Here is a 27,607-nt window from a genome sequence, read left to right as displayed (position 1 = left end):
GGGGGTGAGGAGGGGGAGTGGCAGAGTTTGTGTCTCATCATGACGTGCCCTGTCTCTTCTGTTGCTGAACCCGGATCAGCTCCAGCTGTTTTTTACACTTCTGGTAGTATGTGGACAGACTCTTATTCTCCTCCAGCAGCTTTTTGTGCTCCTGCACCAGACGGGACGTGTTCTGCTGGTCCTTTTCGTCTTGGTCCAGTTCAGCAATGAGCTCCTTCCTGTGCAGATAGTCAGGGGGGGCTGCGTTTTTAGGCATGTCATTTTCAACATTATGTTACGAGATTATGCATGCAGCTTTGGTAGCTTTTATGCAATTAAAATTTTAAACATTCACACATTACAGCTGTGAGATTTGGCAGTTAAGACACAATGAATAAGCATCTTCCACTGGGGTTTATGTGAGGTCTTTGAATGAAAGTGAATTTAAGAAAAATAATTAAGCAACACTTGACTTTAGTCACTACACTTACTTCCTTTGGATTAGCAAGGCAATCTCAGTTTGCACTTTCAGGTATTCTTGGGCCATCTTGCAGTGTTGCTCAAAAACAGCCATGGACTCTTTGGAGTTGGGACAGGGAGCAAGGGGCTGGAAATGAAAATGGACGCTGTTTAAAAATATTCTGCTCAGGCATTAGTATCAGCTAGTGCGTATTTAAATTTACATTACTCTGTTTACAGAGCATCATGTCCTCAGGGATAATAATAATAGTAATCTAATCTAATCAAAATTTATTTATATAGCACATATTAAAAACAACAAAGTTGACAATAGTGTTTCACAGTCAGTAAAAGCATGAGGCAATTAAAACAAAACGGTAAGAAAACAGGGCAGGAAACAATAGGTGACAATACAACAAGCCAGATAACAGCCAACTAGTTAGAATCAAAAGCCAAAGTAAAAAGATGGGTTTTAAGACATGATTTAAAAGACTGGATAGACTCGGCGGTCCGAATATGAACACGGAGGTTATTCCAGAGTCTCGGTGCCACGGTTGCAAAGGCCCGGTCACCTCTGGACTTCAGTCGACACCTAGGTTGTGCTAGGAGCATCTGATTGGAAGATCGTAGTGCTCTACTGGGATTCTACAAATAATAATAATAATGAGATGGCTGATGTCCCATGGCCTCAGTCGCCTCATAGCTAAGTGCCTCGAGGCAACTGTTGTTGTGATTTGGCACTCTAAAAATAAAACTCAATGAACTTGAATTGATACCAGTGCAGCTGAGCCGCATCAGATTCAATACAGCATTTACATTACAAAGCATAATTCAATTCAATTCAATTTTATTTACACAGCGCCAAATCACAACAACAGTCGCCTCAAGGCGCTTTATATTGTAAGGAATACCCTACAATAATACATACAGAGAAAAACCCAACATTCATATGACCCACTATGAGCAAGCACTTTTGGTGACAGTGGGAAGGAAGGGTTATTAACTAGGGGTGCAGCAATACTCGTATCGATATTGAACCGTTCGATACAGTGCTTTCGGTTCGGTACGCATATGTATCGAACAATACAAAATTTTTAATTTATTTTATCAACTTTTCTTCTGATGATGCTGTCTGTGTTGAGAGCTCAGTGTATCTGCGTTCAACTACTCCGTCTAGGCTGCACTGTCGAGCGTAGATCCACTGAGCTCAGCGCAAGCTAGCGAGACAGATGTTAAGCTCGTTGCAACATGGCAACTTCCTCAACGCTAGCCAAAATTGAACCTCCCCCACCCTCATTCAGATCTGGCGTTTGGAACTATTTTGGTCTTCATGTGAAGTATGACCCTGAAGGTAAGCGCGTCATGGACAAAAGTAAAACAGTATGTTAGATGTACCACGCAATGCTCAATTACATTGTTGGGAATTAGTGCGTTAGCGCAGTTAGCTCGTTAACGTGTTGACGCCGTCCAGCCCCACACACGGGGCGATCCGCAGTAACTCGTTAACGGAGATTTGCCGCGTTATGGCGTTAATGTCAATTTTAACGAGATTAACGCTGACAGCACTAGTGGGAACACAACGAATATGACTGCACATTTACGCCGACATCATCCTAGTGCAAAGACAAGTGGAAGCAGACAAAAACAACAAGTACGTATGCTACAAACTAGACAGCCGTTAGCACATGATTCTCCTTATGGGGACCTGATATGTTTAATATGCTGCTGAGAATATAGCCCAGAAGAAGCGTATAGTATAGCTTTTATTTTGAAAAGAGCCATTCCTCTGAAATAAACTCTTTTCCAAAGATGAGTGATTTCTCGACCAGATAAGATTTTTTTTTTTAAATTATTTTGTTGTTTCAGCAACATTACATTTAAAAACTGTACTTTTGAGTTAAAATATATATTTATAATTTTAATAAATGACAAATTAAAAAGGAATGAACATTTTTTTGTATCGAAAAAATATCGAACCGTGACACCAAAGTATCGAACCGAATCGTGGATTTTGTGTATCGTTGCACCCCTATTATTTACACATCAGTGCATTGTGTACAAGTGCCTGATAGGATGGTGTACCTGCAGCTGATGGTCTAGGGTGAGATAAGCCATGGGAATGGAGTTGTCTGAGCCATTTGTATCTGAGGGGAGAAAGATATATAACAGGCTGTTTTGAGACTTCATAGAAACAGAAATGTCAGAAATTAGCAACACACGTCCTAAACACATCTTTGGCCAAAAAACAGAAAAATCATTAACATTTATAAAGGTAGCCTGAATGAGTTATAAAGTTGGGCCACAGTGATATTGATGGTGGTATAGTCATTGTGTTTAATAGATGTGTAATAAATCACTGAGGGGTACAATTTTTCACTCTGACATTTGACATGGATACCTCAGGGGGAACAGCTGACAAGAAGTTCTTCGCAACTAAACTTTTTGATATGGTCCAGAAAGGATTTGTTTCAATTCACTTAGACTGTCATGGATTTGGAAGAGGAGAGCTTTTTGAGGATTACCAATTAGCAGTTTTCATCAGAAACTGAGATGCCAGGAGTTCCCAGCTGTTACTGCACATGATATGACTCATATGTTCAGTCCTAATAATACTTTCCCAATGTGGCAGTTTGAGACTTAATACTTACAATAATTATATAATAATTTCTGTACTGTTGCTCATAATTTCAAACAAATAGCTTACAAAAACTTTTCAACAGTGATTCCCTTCTCAATTGTGGCTGTACATTGGGTGGCACTACCCAATGTAGTAAACAGTAGTTAACTGTAGTGGAATTTGTGCAGTTGTCATTACCTGTGGGGTCATCGGGGGAGAAATAGCCCCTGCCACTTGTCTTGTCAGGCGGCATCATTCTCACACTTGGACTGGAAGATCGACTGCTGTTCCTACTCCCCTGCAAAGGTTACAAAAGAAGCCAAAAAGTCAATAATACCCTCCAAGTCTCAGAGTGAGAAAATGACATCTGGACCAAAATATGAGCAAAATAGTGCACTCATTGTAGACAACATGGAGACATTTTTAGTAATGTCATGTCTTTGAAGATGCTCCACAGTGTTTTGTTAGCAGCAATAGTGAAGAATAATGAGCGCACCATTTAACAGCCACTTTAAGCAGTTCTGTCACATTTGTGTCCCACAATGTGGCTGTTATGCTTTAAGCTTGACACGAAAGTACTGTGCACTCTGATTGTGCAGGTTTTAAGTTTACTAATGAATCTAATGCATTGATACTTTAATGGTATAGTAGACAATCGCATTATGCTGTGACGTGATCTGTGAATATGGTTTTGTTGAACTGCTAAGGACTGAACAGTGAAGCTATAATTCTGGGCACACCATAAAGAGCATGAAACTAGAAAAGCTAACTGTTATCTTTCAAACTAAAAAATGTGATTTAAGTTAGATCTCTTTAAACGCTCAATCCCTAAAGTCACTAATCATCAAAAAGCTAAAACCTCACAGGTCCTCTGCACATGTCTTACCTGGCTGGATTCTGTGCAGATGCCTGGCAGATCCTGTACAGACCGACGTCTCTGAGACTCACATGTGGCTGTGAAAAGCGTAAAGGACAGACAAGAGAAAGAGTGAGACCTCAAGTACTATGGATAGTGGTACTGGGGGACTAATCCCTGTGTTTGCTTGTGGCTTGACGGGGATCCAGACCCACAGAGCCATACTGTAACAGTTGCACTTACTTAACCATCATAAGTTGTGGTGTGGCGGGAACATAACCAATCCATTCAATTCTATTTATGTTGTGCCACTTGTTCAAGGTTCACAATATTGAAATGTAAAGACCCAACAATATTAGAAAGAAACCCAAACAATCCCCCTAGCAAGCACTTGGCAACAGTGCGAAGGAAAAACTCTGTTTTAACATAAAGACACCTGCAGCAGAATCAGACTCAGGGATGGGTAGAAGAGAACAAAAACAGTGGGGCTATAAGTAACCGCCATTGACAGAGAACACAGCATACACACAAACCACCACTCCAGACAAAAATACAAAAGAGGTTGTTGGGGGCGGCTCAGACAAAAACACAAAATGTCACAGTACTCATTCTAGTAATCAGCAATTCATCTGCTGGTCAGGTTAACACTATGCCAGGATGACATTAGGTGCAATCAGAACATCAGCTCGATCACCTTGCAGGAACTACAAGACTCTTCAGTTGCATGCAATTTCAAGTTCTGACAGAATTCCAGTTTTTTCTCCACACATGTTACTAGGGATGGGTACCGGTATTATGTCAGAACTGGTGCCATAGACTGAAAAGCAGCGCACATTTCGGTGCTTTATTTCGGTGCTTTTTTTTTTCCTGAGATGTCATACACTTTGGATTCTAGCCAATCATTTTACCTTTGCAAGCGTAGTAGGCGGGCCCAGGTACGTACGTTCTTTTAGAGCAGTGCTACAGATTAAAAATGCCCAAGGTGAAGCAGTCAAAAGTCTGGCTGTACTTCACAGCAAAAGATGCAAACTCAGCAGCCTGCAACAAGTGCTTTAAGGTGATACTGTGCAAAGGAGGCAACACCTTGAATCTGATGAAACACCTGGCAACGTACAGCATTTTGTTAAAAGCCGAAAAATGTGGCGTATTTGATAGCTTACTGCGAGACCTCACACCGAGCACATCTACTGTGGGTGTGGTGCCTGTTATCAGACCCGGAGTTAGCAACATCCCACAAAAACCCAAAGAGGAGAGTCCTGGCCCCTAGCCCTGCCAGTGTAGCAGAAATGATGACGGATGATGGCAGCAGCAGCCGTTCTTCTCTGTGTGAGTAGCTTAATGTTGTTCGTGTGTAATTTACGTTGAGTAGGCTAACCACGTTATTAAATTAATGCCTGTAAGGTGAACTAGCAAACACCATCGTAGCTACATGCGGCTGTCTTCTTGTTTGATGGCAGATACTCCCTTCACCCTGGCCAAAAAGGCTAAAATGACCAAAGAAAAAGTGGAAAACAGCTAAACATGAGAGGTTTTTGGACAAAGTTTGTGTTTTGTTTTTTTCATTGTTTAAGCACTGCTTCCAGCCAAGAGTGATACCATAAATCCCCCATAGCTGCATAAAAGGCTAACATTGTTATCTTTTTACATAAAAACAGCTAAACATGAGAGGTTTTTGGACCAATTTTGTGTTCTCCATTCTTTAATCACCGATTCGAGCACCGTTTAAGCACCGGCACCGTTTCAAAAGTACCGGTTTAGTACTGGTATCGGATAAAACCTAAACGATATCCATCCCTATATGTTACACAGAGTCACAAACTAGCACCAAAACACAAGTGCAACCAATAGTACATGGAGTAATACTACTACCACTCCTCATAATAGCACTAATAATTTACATATCTGTCTTTAGGAATAACAGTCACTCTGAAGCTAAGAGTTGACAGTTGGAGCAACAACATGACAATTAGCCACAGGTACTAACCTAAAATGATATTTTATTAGCAGGCAGGTCCCTCTGGGCTTCACACCAAAATCAACTAAGCTTTGAATGGAATTAAACTTTTTAGGACTCCCAAAAATGCTAAATATTATTCAAGACATCAGACTTTTGACATTTTACCAACATACCATTAATCTGTATTATATATGGTCACAATCTCTGAAATGGCAATATTAAATGGGAACTGGGACAGTCTAAGATAAAATGTCCTCCTGTTAAAATTGCGGTTGCTGGTGTTTGTTATCTAATCTCTAGGACAGTGTGACAGGGCCTCTAAATAATAATACATTCATAATGGACTGAAAAAAGCAATACTTGTAATCAAAGTTATGGCAAACAATGCAATTAACGATTAAAAATGTGACATTTTGCATAAACTTTTCACCAACCAGCAATGACATGTTGCAACCAACACATTTTAAAAACGCACAACTGCTTGGCAAGTAGTTTGCAGACTGGTCAGCATCTTCTATGCAAACTGTTGGCGACCTGCTAGTTACCAAAGAAATCCCCAGGAAGCTTTTGGTGTAGCACTGTATACATCTTTGCAACTAATATCACATGAAAGACTGGCCGCAACATCCAGCAATCGCCTGCCAAACAGGTCACGGGGGTCAGTGGTCAATGAAGTCTTTAGGTCTCCGTGGATGGCTCTATAGCAATGAGTCTCACAGCAACCATTTGCAACTGGTCGCAAGTCACGACCAGTGCAGACTTATTTTGGTGGATTTGACTGATCTCTAGGCCTGTGTGATTCACAATTAACTGACGCCTAAAACAAACAAACAAACAAATAAATAAAATAAGCGATATCAACTTTAACACCACCCACTTGGAAAAGGGATTCTTCTATAGTCAGGACATTCCCCAAATTTCTAATTTACATCCATGAAAAGTGATCCTATTAAGACAAATTTTTAGTTTTAGAGTTATTGGTTCTATTACTAGTTAGATAACATACACTAATATAAACCTATTGACTGCAAACAACCAACCTGATGATGTCATGTTCTGTACTGACAAGATGACACTAAACATTTTTCAAATATTTTAAGCACTTCTTAAATGTAGTCACATAGACAGTGTTACACATGTAACGTTTCACAGATCAAAGCACACCCCACGGTCGGGTCGCTCACTCACCACCAACGTGATTGGTTTGGTGGTGAGTCAGCGGTGATCTGGAGGGATCATGGAAAAGTGACTCGATGAAGATCAGACCACATTTTACTGACACTCATTACATAAATTGGTTATTTTTTTTCCTTGTACATGTTTGCAGATCCAAAGGTGCGTGCCTTACCATCTATAACAATTCCATGCAGACTCCCTGCACCACTTGATTAAATGAAACACTTACTCAATGTCTCTCATATATCTTCAAAATAGAAGTATTTCTGACAGGCAGAGTTGTCCCCATTCCCTTTGATCCATATCTCAACTTATAATAATAGCTCTGACCCTCACTGTGAGGGAAATTAATCAAAATGACTTTTTTCAAAGTGGATGTGGATGGATGGAAAGTGAGTGAGAAATGGGGAAAAAAAAAATAGCCATGCTTTCTCAATGTCCTCTAAGCATGAAAGTCAAGGACAAGCTCAAATGCACTAATTTACTACTGCTACCCGTGATTTGCTGCAGCCAAGCCAGGGATATAAGAGACAGGAGAGGGCCAGGACTTAGGAAAGTTATCTCATCTATGTCAAAATACTGACTATAACGTACTGATTAACAACCACTTGCTTTTAGTGGACAAATATGCACACAGCTCCAACAAATGTGTTGATAACAGATGAGAAAACTTCAATATTTTACGAAAAACAAACAAAGAAAAAACAGAAAACAGGACATGACACAGCTATGATGTATGTAACTCCAAAATCAGCTTCAAGGACTTCTGTGTTGTTGTTTTTTTAAATTTTAAATTTTTGGTTTGTGTTTTTAAATCAGAGGGCAAATTCGAAAAAAATTTAAATGTTATGAACATTATCTGCATTCTTGAGGGGATCATATGGAGTGACACACAACAGAAAGCCATGTCTGATGACAGTAACCCACAGGCTCATTCAAGCCAGTTCCACCGTGTCACCGGAAAGACCAGTAGTCCAGTGATACCTGTAACGACGATCTTGGGGACATCCAGTATGGTTCCGAATGATGCAGTTTTACGGTGGCCTCGCTTATACGGGGGGTTTGCTGCAAAAACACATATACACATATAGCTGCATACAGGACAAGCATGCCCACAGCTGGACTGCAAATGTGGGTCATACACATGCAGAACATAGCTGTGCATGCAGAGGAAACATGCACCATTCATTCCAGGAGCTGTGAATCAGTACTGCATAGACAGTCAGCAGAGAATGCACTACCTTCCTCAGCACAGACAAGAGCAGGCATTTTGCTTTTTGGAAAAGTTCAACAAGGTGATCTGAGAACAGAGTTTTCAATAATTAAATGTTAGAAACCCCAACCACTGAAGCTATATTTAATTGTGAACAACATTTAAAACAAACAAACAAACAAGAAAGAAAACTGACAGACATTCACATTGAAATCGAAACTACACCAGAGGAGTTCTTGATTTAGTTTCTCTATGACAGCACGAGTACATCTGCTGAAAGGAGATTAGCGACAGCTGGTTTCGAGAGGCCCTATCTTCAGAGACATATTGACACTTTTAATGAGGAATCAATCTTCAATTCAAAGTGATGAAATCACATAAAAGGGCGACCTAGGTGCCAAAAAGAAGCTTCCAGACTGGACCAGCAAAGACTGCCTCAATATTAATACTGCATGCACTCCCCCCCTTTTTTTTTTTTTTTTTTTAAATTTGAAGTAATGGCATGATCAGGCCAATATGCTTTGTTAAGCTGGTCTTTTTTTTCTTTTCTTAAATGTATTTGATGTATTGATTTGTGCCAAGTTTTGTCTGGCATTACCTGCAGGTGCAAACTGCATCTTGGGCTCCAACTCTGACAGGTCAGCACTCATTCTTTTGCTGTCAGAAGAAGACAGGCACTGTGTTCGTGCTGACAGACTCTCAACGCTGCCCCCTCTGGAAAGAGACACATTCCTTAATGTGTCTCCCTGAAAGACAAACACGAAACTTTTACTGAACCACAGAAGACTGTATTACAAATGAGGATTAAGTGCTTATCAGTGCAACTTCATGGCTGACTCTGGGTTTTCAGTGTTCTGCAAACCTGGGATATACATTTTTTTACCAGTCAATATAACAGCTAATAGAAAAAATTGTCCTTTAAGGACCTTTATGTTTGTTTCATTGTTCATTGACATATGCATTATGATGAATCCAAACTATGTAAAAACTATGTTAAAAAAAACACCACAACACAGAAACCAGCAGAGTTGTCAACAGAAGACAAAAAAAAAAGATAAATCATTACATGTACAGTAAAAACGTCCCTTTTTAATATGGTCTTACCTTTGGCTTGAAATGAGGTGCAAACTGAGGCGTAATCTTAATAGTGTCATTGCTCCCTTGAGAATCACTGTGCTCCATGTTCGCATCACTTCTGTAGCTTGTGCTGTTACCAGTGTAGTCTACATATGAACCTGTCATTTCAATAGACACAGGACAGAAGTTAAATTTATTTATCAGTTTTAATATCAGGACAGCAAAGCAGGCAGGCAGGAAAGGAGCGATCGAGAACAAGACTGCAGTAAATTTTTGGCACAAGGGCTATCTGCTCAAATTTATACTGGCACAGAGACAGTTTCAATATTTTTTTAAATATACACTTTCACCGGTATTGCATCTTTACATTAACTTTGTGGATTTTTGTTGTCTTTGAGTTTTCAAAACACTGAAAAAAAATCAAATAATGAAAATAAAGAACTAACAGACAAATATAGAAATCTGAAATAGACTGAAAATATTACTACAATGCATTTTCCTCTGCTTAGTTATATGCTTAAACTTAGGTGGTTGTCTCATTTGAGTTGAGGCTGTATTTGAATCGTCTTGCCACGGCCATCTCTATGGAGGAGTTGGGTGGGGGCAGAGCATCTGTGGCTCCTGGGAGAGGTGGGAGGCTCACGTGTACTTACAGTCAGGTCCATAAATATTGGGACATCGACACAATTCTAACATTTTTGGCTCTATACACCACCACAATGGTTTCCAAATGAAATGAACAAGATGTGCTTTAACTGCAGACTGTCAGAGGGTATTTACATCCAAATCAGGTGAATGGTGTAGGAATAACAACAGTTTGCATATGTGCCTCCCACTTGTTAAGGGACCAAAAGTAATGGGACAGAATAAGAACCACAAATCAAACTTTCACTTTTTAATTCTTGGTTGCAAATCCTTTGCAGTTAATCACAGCCGGAAGTCTGGAACACAGACATTACCAGACGCTGGGTTTCATCCCTGGTGATGCTCTGCCAGGCCTCTACTGCAACCGTCTTCAGTTACTGCTTGTTCTTGGGGCATTTTCCCCTCAGTGTTGTCTCCAGCAAGTGAAATGCATGCTCAATCTGATTCAGTTCAGGTGATTGACTTGGCCATTGCAAAACAGTCCACTTCTTTCCATTCAAAAACTCTTTGGTTGCTTTTGCAGTATGCTTTGGGTCAATGTCCATCTGCACTGTGAAGCGCCGTCCAATGAGTTCTGAAGCATTTGGCTGAATATGAGCAGATATTATTGCCCGAAACACTTCAGAATTCATCGTGCTGCTTTTCTCAGCAGTCACATCATCAATGAATACAAGAGAACCAGTTCCACTGGCAGCCATACATGCCCACGCCATGACAGTTCCACCAACATGCTTTACTGATGAGGTGGTATGCTTAGGATCATGAGCAGTTCCTTTCCTTCTCCATACTCTTCTCTTCCCATCACTCTGGTACAAGTTGATCTTGGTCTCACCTGTCCATAGGATGTTGTTCCAGAACTGTGAAGGTTTTTTTTAGATGTCGTTTGGCAAACTCTAATCTGGCCTTCCTGTTTTTGGGGCTCACCAATGGTTTACATCTTGTGGTGAACCCTCTGTATTCACACTGGTGGAGTCTTCTCTTGATTGCTGACTTTGACATACATACACCTACCTCCTGGAGTGTGTTTTTTATCTGGCCAACTGTTGAGAAGGGTGTTTTCTTCACCAGGGTAAGGATTCTTCGGTCATCCACCACAGTTGTTTTCTGTGGTCTTCTGGGTCTTTCGGTGTTGCTGAGCTCACCGGTGCATTCCTTCTTCATGAGAATGTTTCAAACAGTTGTTTTGACCACGCCTAATGTTTTTGCCATCTTTCTGATGGGTTTGTTTTGTTTTTTCAGCCTAATGATGGCTTGCTTCACTGATAGTGAGTTGACAGCAACAGATTCCAAATGCAAATAGCACACTTGAAATGAACTCTGGACCTTTTATCTGCTCATTGCAATTGGGATGAGGGGATATCACACACCTGGCCATGGAACAGCCAAGAAGCCAATTGTCCCATTGCTTTTGGTCCCTTAACAAGTGGGAGGCACATATGCAAACTGTTTTAATTCCTACACCCGATTTTGATGTAATAACCCTCTAATAAAAGCTGACAGTCTGCAGTTAAAGCACATCTTGTTTGTTTCATTTGTTGGAATTGTGTCGATGTCCCAATATTTATGGACCTGACTGTATGCCACACTGATTCAGTGCTGGTCCTATAAATTCACAAAAATGCCACACTTCTGTGTACTCTGTTCAGTGTTACTGTCACTGCACCCTCAACTGCACTGAAGCATTTGTGATGACTGGCAATGAGTCTTTTACAGCGCTGTGGAGAAATCTTGGCCCACTCATCTTTGTAGAATTGTTGTAATTCAGCCTCACTGGAGAGTTTGAGCATGAACCGGCTTTTTAGGTCATACCACAGAATGGCAATCAAATTCAGTTCAAAGCTTTGACTAGGCCACTCCAAAGTCTTCATTTGGTTTTTCTTATATCATTCAGAGGTGGACTTGCTGGTGTGTTTCGGATCATTGTCCTGCTGCAGAACCCAAGTGAACTTCGGCTTGATGGCTGGACATTCTCCTTCAAGGATGATTTGGTAGACAACAGAATTCATGGTTCCATTTACTATAGCAAGTCAACAAAACAGCTCCACACCATCATACTACTACCACCATATTTTACTGTTGGTATGATGTTCCTTTTCTGAAATGCTGTGTTATAGTAATGCAAGATGCCAGGGGACACACACTTTTGTCCAAAAGTCTTGGGGATCATCAAGATGTTCTCCAGCAAAACTGAGAAGAGCCTTTATGTTCCTTTTGTCGTCTCTTTCTTCTGGTGGAGTCATGAATACCGGCCTTAACTGAGGCATACAGTTCTTCTGATGTCCTTCTGGGGTCTTTTGGGACCTCTTGGATGAGTCGTCACTGCACTTTTGGGGTCATTTTGGTCATGTGGCCACTCCTGGGAGGGTTCACCACTCTTACATGTTTTCCCCATTTGTGGATAATGGCTTTCACTGTGGCTTTCTGGAGTCCCAGAGCTTTTCTATTACTATTATTGTAATTTTATATTATTGTTGCGTTTACTTTTATCCTGTTGCTAAACTAATTTCCCTTTTGGGACAACAAAGAATTTGAGTTGAATTGAATTGAATTAGATATGGCTTTATTTAGTTTGTCATTTGTTCCTGAATTTTCTTGGATCGCGGAATGATGTCTGGCTTTTGAGGATGTTTTGGTGTACTCCAGTACTTATGTACTTAGGAACATCTATCTTACTGCTTCATGTTAATGTTAATCCAGCTGCTAATGTTATGTGTACTGGCCTGAATTTTACTGCAATCATTTGCCCACAAACTTAAGCCAAGGCTGCTTTCTTTTGAAGGTATATTATTCTGAGAACTTCTAAAACACATGTGACCTTGAGCTCAGTACTGGGCAACTGTATAGATACCAGGATACACTGGAGTTGCTGTGCTGGTCAACAACATGCCGCTCATAGTACACCTTTGTAAACATCCATGGTATTTGTGCAGGCAGAGAAAACAGTTTGAATTAACAAAGGAAAAAAATCCTATGTGGTAGAAGAAGTAAGTTAATGACGCACATAATAGTTTTTCTGTAAAGAAAAGCGATTAGCAGCAGTAAGAGGAACTATAATTATTTAAACATAATCTAGAGGGTCATCTTCACACGACCTTAACATGAGATGTACCTGTACTAGTTGCAGAGTTGCTCTGTCCCTCATCTGAATACTGGTATGGATACTGAAGGGGTTCATCAGACCCTGGGAAGTACTGCAAAAAGAATGAAAACAACACATAATGTTGGGAGTTCTCAACTCAGGCTTACTATGAATGAAAAAAATCCTATTAGTATAATTAATTCAGGAGAGTAGGACTTGGTGATATTTTGAGACATAATATATGTATTATGTATATATATGTAATATATATAATAAATAATATATGGAAAGTTTAAGCTATATTTGGCTTAATGTTACAACCTCAAACACTAAGAGAACACCAAGAATGAATCTACCAGAGATCACTGACACAAAGCCATATTTACCTTGCAGAAAAGAGATAGGGTTGGTCAACTGCTAAGTGACCTTCGTTTACTATAGTTCTGACACTATATAGCACAGTATACAGTGGGGCAAAAAAGTATTTAGTCAGCCACCGATTGTGCAAGTTCCCCCACCTAAAATGATGACAGAGGTCAGTAATTTGCACCAGAGGTACACTGCAACTGTGAGAGACAGAATGTGAAAAAAAAAAAAAAATCCATAAATCCACATGGTAGGATTTGTAAAGAATTTATTCGTAAATCAGGGTGGAAAATAAGTATTTGGTCAATAACAAAAATACAACTCAATACTTTGTAACATAACCTTTGTTGGCAATAACAGAGGTCAAACGTTTACTATAGGTCTTTACCAGGTTTGCACACACAGTAGCTGGTATTTTGGACCATTCCTCCATGGAGATCTTCTCGAGAGCAGTGATGTCTTGGGGCTGTCGCCGAGCAACACGGACTTTCAACTCCCGCCACAGATTTTCTATGGGGTTGAGGTCTGGAGACTGGCTAGGCCACTCCAGGACTTTCAAATGCTTCTTACGGAGCCACTCCTTTGTTGCCCGGGCGGTGTGTTTTGGATCATTGTCATGTTGGAAGACCCAGCCTCGTTTCATCTTCAAAGTTCTCACTGATGGAAGGAGGTTTTGGCTCAAAATCTCACGATACATGGCCCCATTCATTCTGTCCTTAACACGGATCAGTCGTCCTGTCCCCTTGGCAGAAAAACAGCCCCATAGCATGATGTTTCCACCCCCATGCTTCACAGTAGGTATGGTGTTCTTGGGATGCAACTCAGTATTCTTCTTCCTCCAAACACGACGAGTTGAGTTTATACCAAAAAGTTCTACTTTGGTTTCATCTGACCACATGACATTCTCCCAATCCTCTGCTGTATCATCCATGTGCTCTCTGGCAAACTTCAGACGGGCCTGGACATGCACTGGCTTCAGCAGCAGAACACGTCTGGCACTGCGGGATTTGATTCCCTGCCGTTGTAGTGTGTTACTGATGGTGACCTTTGTTACTTTGGTCCCAGCTCTCTGCAGGTCATTCACCAGGTCCCCCCGTGGGGTTCTGGGATCTTTGCTCACCGTTCTCATGATCATTTTGACCCCACGGGATGAGATCTTGCGTGGAGCCCCAGATCGAGGGAGATGATCAGTGGTCTTGTATGTCTTCCATTTTCTGATGATTGCTCCCACAGTTGATTTTTTCACACCAAGCTGCTTGCCTATTGTAGATTCACTCTTCCCAGTCTGGTGCAGGTCTACAATACTTTTCCTGGTGTCCTTCGAAAGCTCTTTGGTCTTGGCCATGGCGGAGTTTGGAGTCTGACTGTTTGAGGCTGTGGACAGGTGTCTTTTATACAGATGATGAGTTCAAACAGGTGCCATTCATACAGGTAACGAGTGGGGGACAGAAAAGCTTCTTACAGAAGACGTTACAGGTCTGTGAGAGCCAGAGATTTTCCTTGTTTGAGGTGACCAAATACTTATTTTCCACCCTGATTTACGAATAAATTCTTTACAAATCCTACCATGTGAATTCATGGCTTTTTTTTTTTCACATTCTGTCTCTCACAGTTGAAGTGTACCTCTGGTGCAAATTACTGACCTCTGTCATCATTTTAAGTGGGGGAACTTGCACAATCGGTGGCTGACTAAATACTTTTTTTTGCCCCACTGTATATGAATAAAGATGTGGTTTGTTTAGAATAGTATAATGGTTTTTCAAACATATGAATGATGTATTTTAGAAGTGTTATAAAATAATACACAAGACTATCTATAATTTGCATAATTACATCAATGTTCAAAAATACTGTTGGCCACCAATGCTACCCCTCAAACCTCTTAGTATACACGTTTGGTATCAATGTAAGACTGTTAAAATGGTGTTAAATGGTTAAAATGTGCCGTAAAACTATTGCCGCAAACGGGAAGCAGTAGCACAAATGTATTCCAACAGCCGAAAAGTCATCCACTGCAAAATGAAGAATGTTTTAAACTCTGCATGTCAATATCTTCCCACACACCAAAGAAAATGTTAAATAAAACAGCTGTGATACCTGATTCTTTGTCAATCGTTTTTATAGTCACCGTCTAGACTTTTTTTTCTGTAATTTGGGGTCATCACATTTTAATTTTACTATTTTTATATATTATAAGCACAAAAGAACAATTTCAATTGTTTTATTATTACTCGATGTCCTTTTTCGTTATGATCTTTTGTTTGCTTTTTAAAGGTCTAGTGTTGACCACCTGCTGTGACAGTATTGTCATTGGTCAAAAACCTCTGCGTGCAACTGATGGTTAAAAAAAATGGTTTAAATAAAACATTTTAATTCATTCAGATTTCTTGTATTCAAAGCAGAAAAATAAATATTGAATGAGCATACCAGTGCAAATTTAGGCACTGTATGGTTGAAAACAATTTTTGTTTTTTGGAGGTTATTTAAACATATCGTGATATATATTGTGTATCATGATATAATCAAAAAAATATTGTGACATTAGATTTTCCTCATATTGCCCAGGCTTAGTTCACACGTATATAAACGTCCCATTCTTAATTAATAGCGTTTAAAATTATGTTGGCCTGCCTCCTGTATAGGCCTGCACAATAAATCGAAAATTTATTGTCATCGCGATATCAGCCTGTGCGATGGGCCCATCGCAAAAGACGGCGTAAACGGCGATAATTGGGTACCTTAAAATGTTTACACACGTGCTTTAAAGAATTTACCAATAAAAGAAACCCCTTTACACATTTGATCAGTCGAATAGAGCCCTTCACGGCATTAACCAATCACATGGATTAGAGGTGGGGAGTGAACAACACTGCAGCAATGAGTCAGAGTTGTAATGGCTGAGAGCGAGACACATGACAAGAATGCTACTGACTATGAACTCGTGGCTTAAAAAAAAAAAAAAAAAAAAATAATAATAATAATAATAATAGTACCTCGCTTAATTGGAGGTACTTTGGATTTGATAAAGACGACGTTCTCCAAACACAGGTACTCTGCAAAACTTCCTGAACACTTGTGGCAACCACCAGAGGAATCACGACTAATCTCCACCATCATCTTCAATACAACCACAGAGAACTGTTTGAAGAGTTCCAGAAAGATAGGGCTAGCCAAACAAAGGTTGCTAATGTTAAGACAAAGAGCACAGCAATCCAACAGCAGTCTCTGTATCAGATTTTTCAAGTGGAACTCCTTATGAGAAAACGTCGAAGCGGTATAAAGAAATAACAGAGGCCATTACACATTTTTTGGCTAAAGACATGATGCCTATAAATACAGTTAGCAGAGAGGGCTTCACCAGTCTAATACATAAAGTGGACCGGAGATACCGCATCCCCTCACGAAACTACATTTCCCATGTCGCCATTCCACAAATGTACGAAACATGCTGCAAGACCGTCATGTTTGAACTAAGCCAAGCTGAAAACTACGCAAGCACTACAGTAAAGTTTCCTCTCCAGTTTTGACTTACATCATAACTACTTGGTGAGTGGTAAAATGATGAACAACTGCATTGAGATCATTTGCAGTATAATTTAAGTTATGTTTATTTAAAACTAATGATAGAGACCGGGAAGGATGTCTTTTTTTTATGGGGGTAATGTTTCAATGTTAAAGTGCACTTTGTTGTTACACTGCTCATACACTGCTCATACAGCAGCTTTCTTTAAATAAACTGTTGCAGTAAAATGGAAATGATGTATTTTTCCATTATGGAAATTATGTATTCATTTCATTTTTTTTTTTGCTATTTATTTTATCGCAAGTCATATCGTTATCGCAATATTGATCAAAGTTATTGCACATCGCAGGTTTTCCTAATATCGTGCAGCCCTACTCCTGTAGCTATAACAGCTTCAACTCCTTTAGGAAGAATTTCCACAAGGTTTATTCCTAATCGGTTCCACTTTGTTATGATACCACTAACAGTTGACTGTGTAATATTTAGTAGCAAGGACATTTTTGTTGCACACTCGGAACCCTATCGCGATACCATATTGGAATACACCGAGCTCCTGAGAGTGCCCCATTCTTTCACAAATGGTGTATATATCAGCCCAAATGCAAAACAGACTAAACTGTTTTCTTTCATGCTAGTGTCCACACCCTGGTGCAAAATTTGGTTGCTTGGTTTTAATGAAATTATTAATTTTGAATGGCAAAAATACAGCTGCTCAATTTTTTTTTGAAAAAGCACAAAAATCTGCACAACTTCACCATTTAATACTCGTCGCCTGTTTACTTCCCCTTTGACCGGAGAGATAGAGGGAGAGATGGATAGTGGTGTCATAACTAGGGATGGGTACCGGTATCCGGTGCCATGATGGCACCGGTTCTGACATAAACGGTAGTAACCAGACCGAAAAGCAGCGCACATTTCGGTGCTTTATTTCGGTGCTTTTTTCCCTGAGATTTGATACACTTCAGATTCTAGCCAATCATTTTATGTTTCCAAGGATAGTAGGTGGGCCCAGGTACGTACGTTCTTTTAGAGCAGAGCTACAGATTAAAAATGCCCAAGGTGAAGCAGTCAAAAGTCTGGCTGTACTTCACAGCAAAAGATGCAAACTCAGCAGCCTGCAACAAGTGCTTTAAGGTGATACTGTGCAAAGGAGGTAACACCTTGAATCTGATGAAACACCTGGCGACGCATACCGCTTTTTTTAAAGCCGAGAAATGCACCGTACCTACTCCGTGTGTGGTGCCTGTTATCGGACCCGGAGTTATCAACATCCCCCAAGAAACGGAAGAGGAGAGCCCTGGCCCCTAGCCCTGCCAGTGTAGCAGAAATGATGACTGATGATGATGGCAGCAGCAGCCGTTCTTCTCTGCGTGAGTAGCTTAATGTTGTTCGTGTGTAATTGTACATTAATGCATGTAAGGTAAACTAGAAAACACCGTCGTAGTTACATGCGGCTGTCTTCTTGTTTGATGGCAGATACTCCCTTCACCCTGGCCAAAAAGGCTAAAATGACCAAAGAAAAATTGGAAAACAGTTAAACATGAGAGGTTTTTGGACAAAATTTGTGTTTTTTCCATTGTTTAAGCACTGCTTCCAGCCAAGAGTGATACCATATATGACCTATAGCTGCATAAAAGGCTAACATTGTTATCTTTTTACAAAAAAACAGATAAACATGAGAGGTTTTTGGACAAAGTTTGTGTTTTCCATTTTTTAAGCACCGGCACCGTTTCAAAAGTACCGGTTTGCCACCGGTATCGGATAAAACCTAAACGATACCCATCCCTAGTCATAACATCTCTGGACTGGTAACTGCCATTTATAAACTAATATGTTTAGAATATATTCGACCAGCTACTTTTTCTGGTGCCGACAAGCAAGGACAGCAATGATTAAACATTGCTGTCAGCTAGAGGTGTACATCCCTAATTTTAACAAACTGATGAGACCCCCGGAGACTGCAGTTTTTTGATTCATTTACTTCAATTTACTAAAAGTACACAAGGCAGAATACCTTCATTAGATGAGTCATGATCTTCACTATCTCTTCCATGGAAGGCCGCTGAGAGGGGTCTTTGGACCAACAGCGAGTCATTAGGCTTTCAATGGGCTTGGGCAAATTCTTGATTAAAGGTGGTCTTGTGCCTGAATACAATAAAAAGAAATAACTGGTCACACGCAGTTACAGGGAAAGACATATCTGCATCACACAACACAAGAGAAATAAATATTATATATTACTGCCTCCCATTTTTTGAGTCAGTAGTGCTGCATCCAGGATGCAATAAACTGCAAGGAGAGCTGAAAAGGTCAACATGTCTTTTACCCCCTCTGCCAACATCTTTATTTTGACAATCTTCTAGCATGCATGCCTGAGCACTCTTAGTGGCCGACAGCTGGATGTGACCTCTGCATCACCCACCACAAACAAACACACAGACCCACACAGTCAGACAGGAAGAGTGACTCACCATTGTGCACAGCCCACATAATGCGAAAAGCTGGCCCTCCGATTTCATCGAAGGGCTTCCTGCGGGTGATCACCTCCCAAAGAATGATTCCCCAGCTGAACACATCACACTTCTCGCTGTAATTGCTGCCTGTGAGTAGAAAGAAACCCACAGCAACACTTAGGTCCTTTTCAAAGAGGGGGAAAAGGCTCAGTCTGACATCACTGACTGATAAAGGAAATTCTCTGCGGAACATTTGACAAGAGAGCGAGGAATGTGCCTGGCAGAGGCAGCAGCTTTTCTCTTGCTTTCAGTGGGGAGGAGGATGAAAATAAGGGAGCCATTTTCACCAAGGAACGGCTCCTGTGTTGCTTAATTATGGAGCCTGTTATTGAAGAATTAAAGTGCACATCATACACCTATTTCAAACTTGCTGCGCTGGGTTTTTCTGATAACATTCCACACTGATGGAAATTAGTTGTGAAGGGTTCACTGAGGGGGCAAAAGCGGCTTGTTTAATTGCACTGGAGTCTTGCAACATGCATCCAAAAACAAGGCAATGACTAGGAGTAATTCATCTTTCCCTGTGACATCCTCTAATCAGTCTCTTATTGTAGACTTACATTAGGCTCTTGGTTGTGTAAGAACAAAAATTCTGCGTTTACAGAAGAAAAGCCAGTACAGCATGACTCCATTCATCATCTCACTGTCACTGGTTCGGTAGCTACTATCAATAAATAAGAGTATGGTGGAAGTAATATATAGTATAATAATAATAATCATAATAATAATAATAGCAGGACCCATCTCCAATTAGATGAAACATGACAAAGATGATGAGGCTGAGGTAATTAGAAAAACACATCTCAGTTTTTCTTGGTCAAAAAATAGGAAAACATTTCAAACAGCTGTAATACTACTCATATTTGCCTTCAAATACTTCTGGGGCCATCCATGCTGCACTTCCTTTGTTGTTGGTCATGTGTGTCTGAATGTCACATGCTGTTCCAAAGTCACAAATCTTCAGCACAGTGCCTCCTGCCACCAGAAGTAGACTGAAACAAGGAAGACATACATCCTGTTAGCAGCAAAAAAGTGCCTTGAACTAAACAACATAGGACTAACTGTAACTAACTTCAGCCCGGTTTGGTTTAAAATGTTTCTTTTTAAAAAGTACTAGAGGAATGACAGTGCTCGGCTCTTACGACTGTTTGAGACAAAGGAAATTCTATAGTAATAATGCAGGAAATAAATTCCTGTACAATATTGGATAGGTGACAATTTGTGACTATGAGAGGCTTCATTAATTCTATAAACTCTCCAAATGATCTACACAGAACAGGTAAGCTGGTCCTCTCTTCCTACAGAATACTTACTAGTAATAGGTTAGTTTTCTTGCTTTTTTTTTTTTTAATTAATGCTGGAAGTGTTGCCTCTGGTCTGAGACAATGGAATATAATCCAGATATCACAACATATTTCATTAATTACTGCATCCTATATAGCAGTAAACAATTACATCAAATCTACCACTATTCTGTATTTCCACATGTTTTCTTTTTTTTAGTGCAACACATTTAAAGGGTTTCCACAGAGGAAATGACCATGCAATAAGAATAAAGACAGTCTTCACATAATAATGAGATTTCCATCCTGTGTGGATGCCCTGCAAGAGTTGGCATTTATAGAGGGTGTGTTAGTCTGATCCAGCTGTTATAAAGAAGATGCAAGTAACTCTATATGCTGATAACACAGGTTTTCTTCATGGTATTTACCACTTCCTTTGATCAGGATTTTACATTGCTGGCATGTAATGCCATTCCCTGAATCCTGAAGCTGCCAGATTGAATTGCAACCACTGCTTTTCATTTCCCTTTTTTCCATCTAGGCTTTCCATAATCAATGAGAATATAATCTGAATAAGCCCAAAACAAAATGTATATCGAAGTAAATAATGTCTTTACACCTTCCCATTTTGCCTGTATCAGACACATCCAAATGTCGTTCATTTATGGCCAAAATGTTTTGGCTAGTTATTTAAGGGTTGGAGTACACTGTCTTGCTAATTTCTTCTTCTTCTTCTTCTTCTTTTTTGAAAAATACAGCATTTTATCAAATTCTCTGATAGTAGGATTCGTATCATGAGAGAGAAAGAAAAATGATATATTCTGAACATGTCACAATTCCAAACTTTCATTAGCATCCTAAAGGTAAATAAAAAGAGCCATAATAAAATAAGAAAAACAAAATACAACACACATCTTACTGTGACACTTCCACACACCTCAGCATTCCTGATAGGTCGCAATAAATGTCTGTTAATATTAGGGCTGCCACGATTAGTCAACTAGTCACGATTAGTCAACTAGTAAAATCGTCGACGACTGATTTAATACTCGACGCGTCGTTTGAAGCTTTGTAAGATCACAAAAGACGCAGGAATAAGTAGTAGAATTTAAGAGTGTAATAACGGACTGAAACAGAAGATGGCAGCACTGCATCTACAAGGATGCCAGGTGCCGTTAAACCCCGAAGAAGAAGAAGCTGTGCCCCAGAATTCATAGCGCGGCCCAGCGCAGTAGTCAACAATGGCGGCAGCTAGTTAGTTTTAATATTACTCTTATTATTCTTTTTGGGTCACAAAATAAAGTTTAACATATTTTCAGGTGAGAATGTAGCTGTGTAAACCTCAAATATCTGCTCAGTTTATCAAGACACCACATATTTTCAAAAGCGCTCTGACGTTTTCGGAGATGTGCGTTACCCACTAGCTCGATAGCTAGTGGGTAACATACGTCTCACCAGCTCGATAGTTAGCCGGGGTTCAAGGCTCATTAGAGCCTGTGAGAACACCGGACTCCCGGCAAATCGTTTTCAAACCCACCGCCGTCTTTCACTACTCAGGTTAAACATGTAATATAAGTCACTTAGAGAACTTAAAAATGTTATTGTTTGGCTTTTTTAGTATTTTATTTGTTCCTGAGTAAATCGGTTTGGCTGAGAAATAAAGTTATAGTTTTTACACAGCTGAATAAACGTCAAGCAAACAACTGATTATCAGAAGTGTGAGATGCTCGAGAATATACTCCGGTGTCTTGTTATATTTTAGATAGCAAGGAGCAGGCGGCTGAGTTTATTTAAACTTCACTGAAACAACCTGCAGATTTAATTAAAATTTAATAAACTATCATCTTGTCTTTATTTTTAGTTAGCACATACCATAAACACTTCAAACTGTAAGCTAATGAGTTAGTTATACAAGAGCAGATGCGTGCTGGTGCAATAAGCTGTACGTTTTACGTCCAATGGATGCATGATCTGATTAGTCGACTAATCGCAAAAATAATTGGTGACAAGTCGACTATCAAAATAATCGTTTGTGGCAGCCCTAGTTAATATCTTGAGTAACTTTCAACTAAGTGGCTTACAATGTCATGCCAAAAAAAAAAAAAAAAGCCTCTACATGTTTCTCAAAAGATACCAGATATTTTAACAAGAACACAATATAGTACAAACTGAATCAAACTACTTTAAAGAAATAATTTGCTGGAAACATAAAGGAGTGTGTGAGGTGAAAAGGTGCATACTTGGGTGGTTTGAGGTCCCTGTGAATGAGAGCCTTTGGTTTCATGCCATGGAGATAGGCCACACCCTGGGAACACTGTAAACACCAGCTCATAGCATGGGAAGCAGTGTAATAGGGGAGGGGTTCAGCACCATGCAGTACTGTGGACAAGAAAACACAGTCTCAAACAGCGACCACAGACAGCATACCTTCAAACCAACTAGGCAAAGTGTGGGGTCCCTATAGTATTTATGACACTGTCATATGGACTGAAACACCCATGTGCATTTTCACTATAGCTTCTTTAAGAGTACTGACAAAAAGCTATTACTAGCCCTCAGTGTCCCAGCAGATGCACCTATGTTATAAATTTGAAACAGCCTGGTGTTATTTTCACAAGGAGAAGAGTGTTACATTAACAGCTTCCAAGACATAATTTAGTATTTTTGACACCAGGAGGAACAGAATACCTGTAAATAATGATCATTATTATACAATCATATTTAAAAATATAATTCATATTAATGTTTTTTTTTTTTTAAATGACAGCAGCATGTTTAAAAATGCTGGAGAAATATCTTACAACTTACTAGGTTAATTTGAAATTCAATCGAGTATTACAAGACATCCCAGGAGTGTATATTAGTTCACCAATCAAAATAAAAATAAAAATGAGTGTTTGTCAACATAAAATTTCAAACTCATTGGGGACATTATCATTACTGATTATCAATAAAGGGTGACCCTTAATAAACATTCTGTCAACCAAAAATGTTCGCCAGAACAGCTAACAGATACAAGGCCTAAGCACACGAAGAAACATATATGCACATTAAATACCCACAATGACCCTCTAACAGCATATATATTTTTAAGAAAAAATTATAATATTAATGACATTAATTTTGAGTAACTGATATAAAATAATGTGTATTTTCTCATTCAACCATATACATGTGACCTGACTCTGTAGTAAGACTAAACTGCCTAGAGTCTCATTTGCAGTGGAAAAGAGGTTGAGGTTCAAACTCTAAATTTGTAGACATCCAAAAGCATTGTTTCAACAATATCTTATGACTGGATTTCAAAGTGTCAGCATATTTCACCATGAAATGTAATCACAACACAAACTGAGCTATCTGCAGCCTTGTTAGAAAAACTCACTTTACACTTCATTTTGTCCAAATTTATTCCGCAAAACTAATTTCAAACTCATCTTCACACAGTCATTTTTACACTATCATGTCCACCATGATGCCATTGGTGTAAGCATATTTCCATCATCACAACAATTGCCAGCCAAAGTCAGAGACCAGGAATTCCATTTGCGCACAAACACACGCAATATCATCAAGAACAACAGGACTTTTCGATAGTTCTCAGCATTTGTTATATTTGCTTCACTGCCCGCAATGTCCCACAAAACTATGTCCAAAAATGTAGTTTATGAAAATGTATTATAAGCAAACCACTAAGAACAGCAAACTACTTTGTCCCAAAACCTCATTCAAGTAAACCTGATAGCTACAAGGGGAAAACCCCAAACTCACTGAAATTCAGCGAAATTTGCCCCATAACAATTCTGGCAAATTTTAAGTACAACTGAGCACAGAATATTTTATGAACATGATACAAATTAGTACTAACAGTGCCCTCCATAATGTTTAAGACACAAGTTTTTGACGTTTTGTCTCTGAATGCTACCCAAAATGAATTATATATAAAACAGTTGTGACTGAAGTGGAGACAGCTTTAATTCAATTTTTTTAAAACAAAAAAATGGCATCCTTCTTGAGTTATCACATTCACAAGATTTTCAAAAACTTGACCTCTGACCTTGACCTTTTAGTTGAGGTCAGAGATTTAAATTTGTCCCCCTTTTGCAGAGGAAAAGCCCTCACCTGGCCAGGAAACTGGCCCTCACCTGGCCAGCTGGGCCAGGTGAGGGCTGCTCCCCTCTTATTTCATGATATTTCATTTCTGAAGTGTTGAATTTGCTTTTCATGGTTTGAAAGTTAGGGGGAAAGAGATTTCGCAAGAAAGGGAGGCCATCATTAGGCGAAAAAATTCAAATAAACCTGCACCTATCTGACATCCAGTAATCCCAGACTCTGCTGCTACATGACAACAAATTGCTTATAAAAGCACTCATGGTAAACATAAGAAACAACAAGCCTAGATATACATAGGATAAGTCTTTTAACTTATTTGAAAATGAGGCTGTAAGAAATATATGTATGTAATTTATTTGCAGAAGGTTCAAATACTCAATTTTCATTCTTACTGAAAATGTTAATTTAACTGTCTTAACTGTACGCACACAAATTATTTTATTACTGATCAATTTTATACCCCACCAGTTCCCAGGTTTATCTGAATATTTAGGTATGTGCATGTAAGGGCTGCATGTCGCTGTGCAAACATGGACTTCTAACGAATCAGAAAAGTGGCTGAACATGCAAACAACTGGAGGATCAACTCAACAGGGCTGTGTCTGTCTAAAGCAGTGTTCATTACTAGCAAAGCAAAATAAATGGTGTAACATGTAACACAACCATAGTGTTTTCTATTAAAACATATTGACTCACCATTATATAATGATCCACCTTCTGCATATTCCATCACAAGGCAAACCTGCGGTGGAAAGAACACCATCAAAAACTCAAAATCAACCAAATAGACCAAATAGTCATTGTTATCCTAGTGAACTTACTGGACTATTGCAAGAGCCATACAGTTTCACAATGTTGGGGTGATTCACACGTGAAAGTTGTCTGAGCTGGAGATGAAAAGGAAAAGTTACACACAGGCAGGCTGTTGAAATAATCTTGAGAATATTTCAATAACGAAAAAATACCTCAACAATAAAGGCTTTCCTCTCTGATTCACTCTCAATAGTCTTGATTGCAACATCTTTTCCTTTCCATTTTGCTTTGCAGACGACCCCAAAAGCTCCTCTCCCCACCACCTGAGAACAGGTAGTTAGCATCAAAGTTACACTCACTAGGTAAGAGCTTCATCGAGCTGACACTAACTGTTGTCATGCGCTAGTGACACGAAAAACAGCAAAAATAATCCCAAGTTACCTCCTCAACTTCAATGTCCTCATAATTGATTTCTTCAAAGGGATACCCAGGTGGTGTTTCAAGCATTTCCGCTGGTGGTAACGATAGAGACATTACTAGCTTAGGTCAGCTAGTAACTTACTATGAAAACGAGCAAACAACACATAGGTAAAAAGCTCAATATTAATAAATAATAAATAAATCAGCACAAGGATACTTAGATAGGTTTCAAGACATCAATTGCAATTACGCAGTCGTATTTTTTTTTTTTTTTTACCGTAACTGCGTAATTATGACTGATGCCGTAAGGAGACATGGCTACTCAATAAAACAAACACGTTACAGCCTTCAAAAATGGCAAATTGTCATTCTTTGGCCGGCTGTCAAGCACCGAAAAACGGATCGGCGTTTGCCTACCTACTGTCAGTTCCCTTGATGCAGTCAAGGCTAACCGCATAGCATAACTAGCTCAGTTATGCAGCTGCTACGAAAAACTACTGGAGAAAATAAGTGTTTAAAGTTAGCTTTTTGCATAATTAAAGATCTGGGACGACAGAATAAGACTACACCATTCCTCACCAGAGTCTGACACTGTCACAACACAACCTTAAAAAAGACAAGCAATTCGAGGCCTGTTAAAATAGCAGCTTACGTTAGCTGGCTGGCCCGGTTGGTAACGCTAGCTACCAGGACTTTCTTAGCTTCAACAATCCAACTCTTCGTAGATGACTTGTCACCAGTGCCGGTTATGTGGACATGGGGATATTTTCTACTATTCATGTAAAAAAAAACCTGGAATAACGTCCATTTTTATAAAAACTGTTTTGTCTATCCACTTGACAAACAAGCATAACTTTTTGACAACTTGTGTAGCTGGCTTGCTAGGAATGTATTTTGATTCTTCGCAGGGGAGAGGGGGAGCTCCACCAGGAAGTGTGTGCGTATTGTAATTCTGTCCCCCGAAACCCAAAAAAGGTACGGAAGCGTAATGCATTAGCTTCAGAAAATGAAGCATTTTTTCCCCCGTAAATGACATAATTAGTTCGGATATAACACACAAAGAAAAAGTAAGAAATTTGTTTTCGTGTGGAATATTTCTTTGTTGTAAAGATGTTTCTAGAACAAGTCCTAAACTAGGTCTCAGGACAAAGACAGTTGTTTGGTTGTTTAGTTTGTTTGAAAAATTATTATTTCAGTTATTTTCTGAAAATTTCCGATACTTAATATTATAAATAAAAATGTTGAAGCAGTAAAAATACTTCTATGCCATTTTACAGATTAGAATTTAAATTTACTTCCAAGATAACATATATTTTGTATTTGTCCTTAGTGTAAGGTACCAATCAATAAAAAAAAAATAAAAAAAAAGAATGTTTTCATTAAAAACATGTAAATGTAATAATGTGTCTTGCACATGTCGTCAATCTTGCATGAAAGCAAAAAATTCCGTTTATCTAAGCAGAATATTGACTCAACATCTGTACAGTCTTTTATTTTTAGGGCTGGCAGAATATAAGATTAAATACATCTTGTTTTCTTACATTTACCTGCTGTGATCCAGGGCAGCTCATTTCCTCCCTT

General features: G+C 39.3%; 1 protein-coding gene across 6 annotated transcripts; it reads right to left on the bottom strand.

The window, feature by feature from the left end:
- map3k7 (mitogen-activated protein kinase kinase kinase 7) lies at positions 1-26,961 on the bottom strand. 6 transcript variants are annotated; one of them, XM_086262967.1, is made up of 18 exons: positions 26,679-26,961; positions 26,048-26,167; positions 25,819-25,929; positions 25,675-25,740; positions 25,550-25,595; positions 22,984-23,122; positions 20,328-20,452; positions 19,419-19,547; positions 18,962-19,092; positions 13,089-13,170; positions 9,362-9,492; positions 8,856-9,003; positions 8,029-8,109; positions 3,942-4,009; positions 3,254-3,353; positions 2,521-2,582; positions 471-586; positions 1-218 (listed from the first exon to the last, which is right to left on the bottom strand). In XM_086262967.1, the coding sequence occupies exons 2-18, from the start codon at positions 26,138-26,140 to the stop codon at positions 38-40; spliced, it is 1,809 nt and encodes a 602-aa protein (XP_086119093.1). In that variant the 5' UTR covers positions 26,141-26,167; positions 26,679-26,961; the 3' UTR covers positions 1-37. The 6 variants fall into 6 exon arrangements, with proteins under 6 accessions (XP_086119093.1, XP_086119095.1, XP_086119092.1 ...); XM_086262969.1 differs by having other exon boundaries at positions 26,048-26,118; XM_086262966.1 differs by lacking the exon at positions 26,679-26,961 and adding an exon at positions 26,444-26,668 and having other exon boundaries at positions 26,048-26,118.
- Between the last annotated feature and the right edge of the window lie 646 nt (positions 26,962-27,607).

The sequence above is a fragment of the Aulonocara sp. 'chitande type north' Nkhata Bay genome, linkage group LG15 (genome assembly GCF_057382095.1).
Source record: "Aulonocara sp. 'chitande type north' Nkhata Bay isolate Kocher_YH1m ecotype deep benthic linkage group LG15, A_spYH_male_GT1.1, whole genome shotgun sequence".
NCBI classification, from domain to species: Eukaryota; Metazoa; Chordata; class Actinopteri; order Cichliformes; family Cichlidae; genus Aulonocara; species Aulonocara sp. 'chitande type north' Nkhata Bay.
Note: the sequence above shows the minus strand (reverse complement) of the source record. Positions and strands in the feature narration are given on the sequence as shown.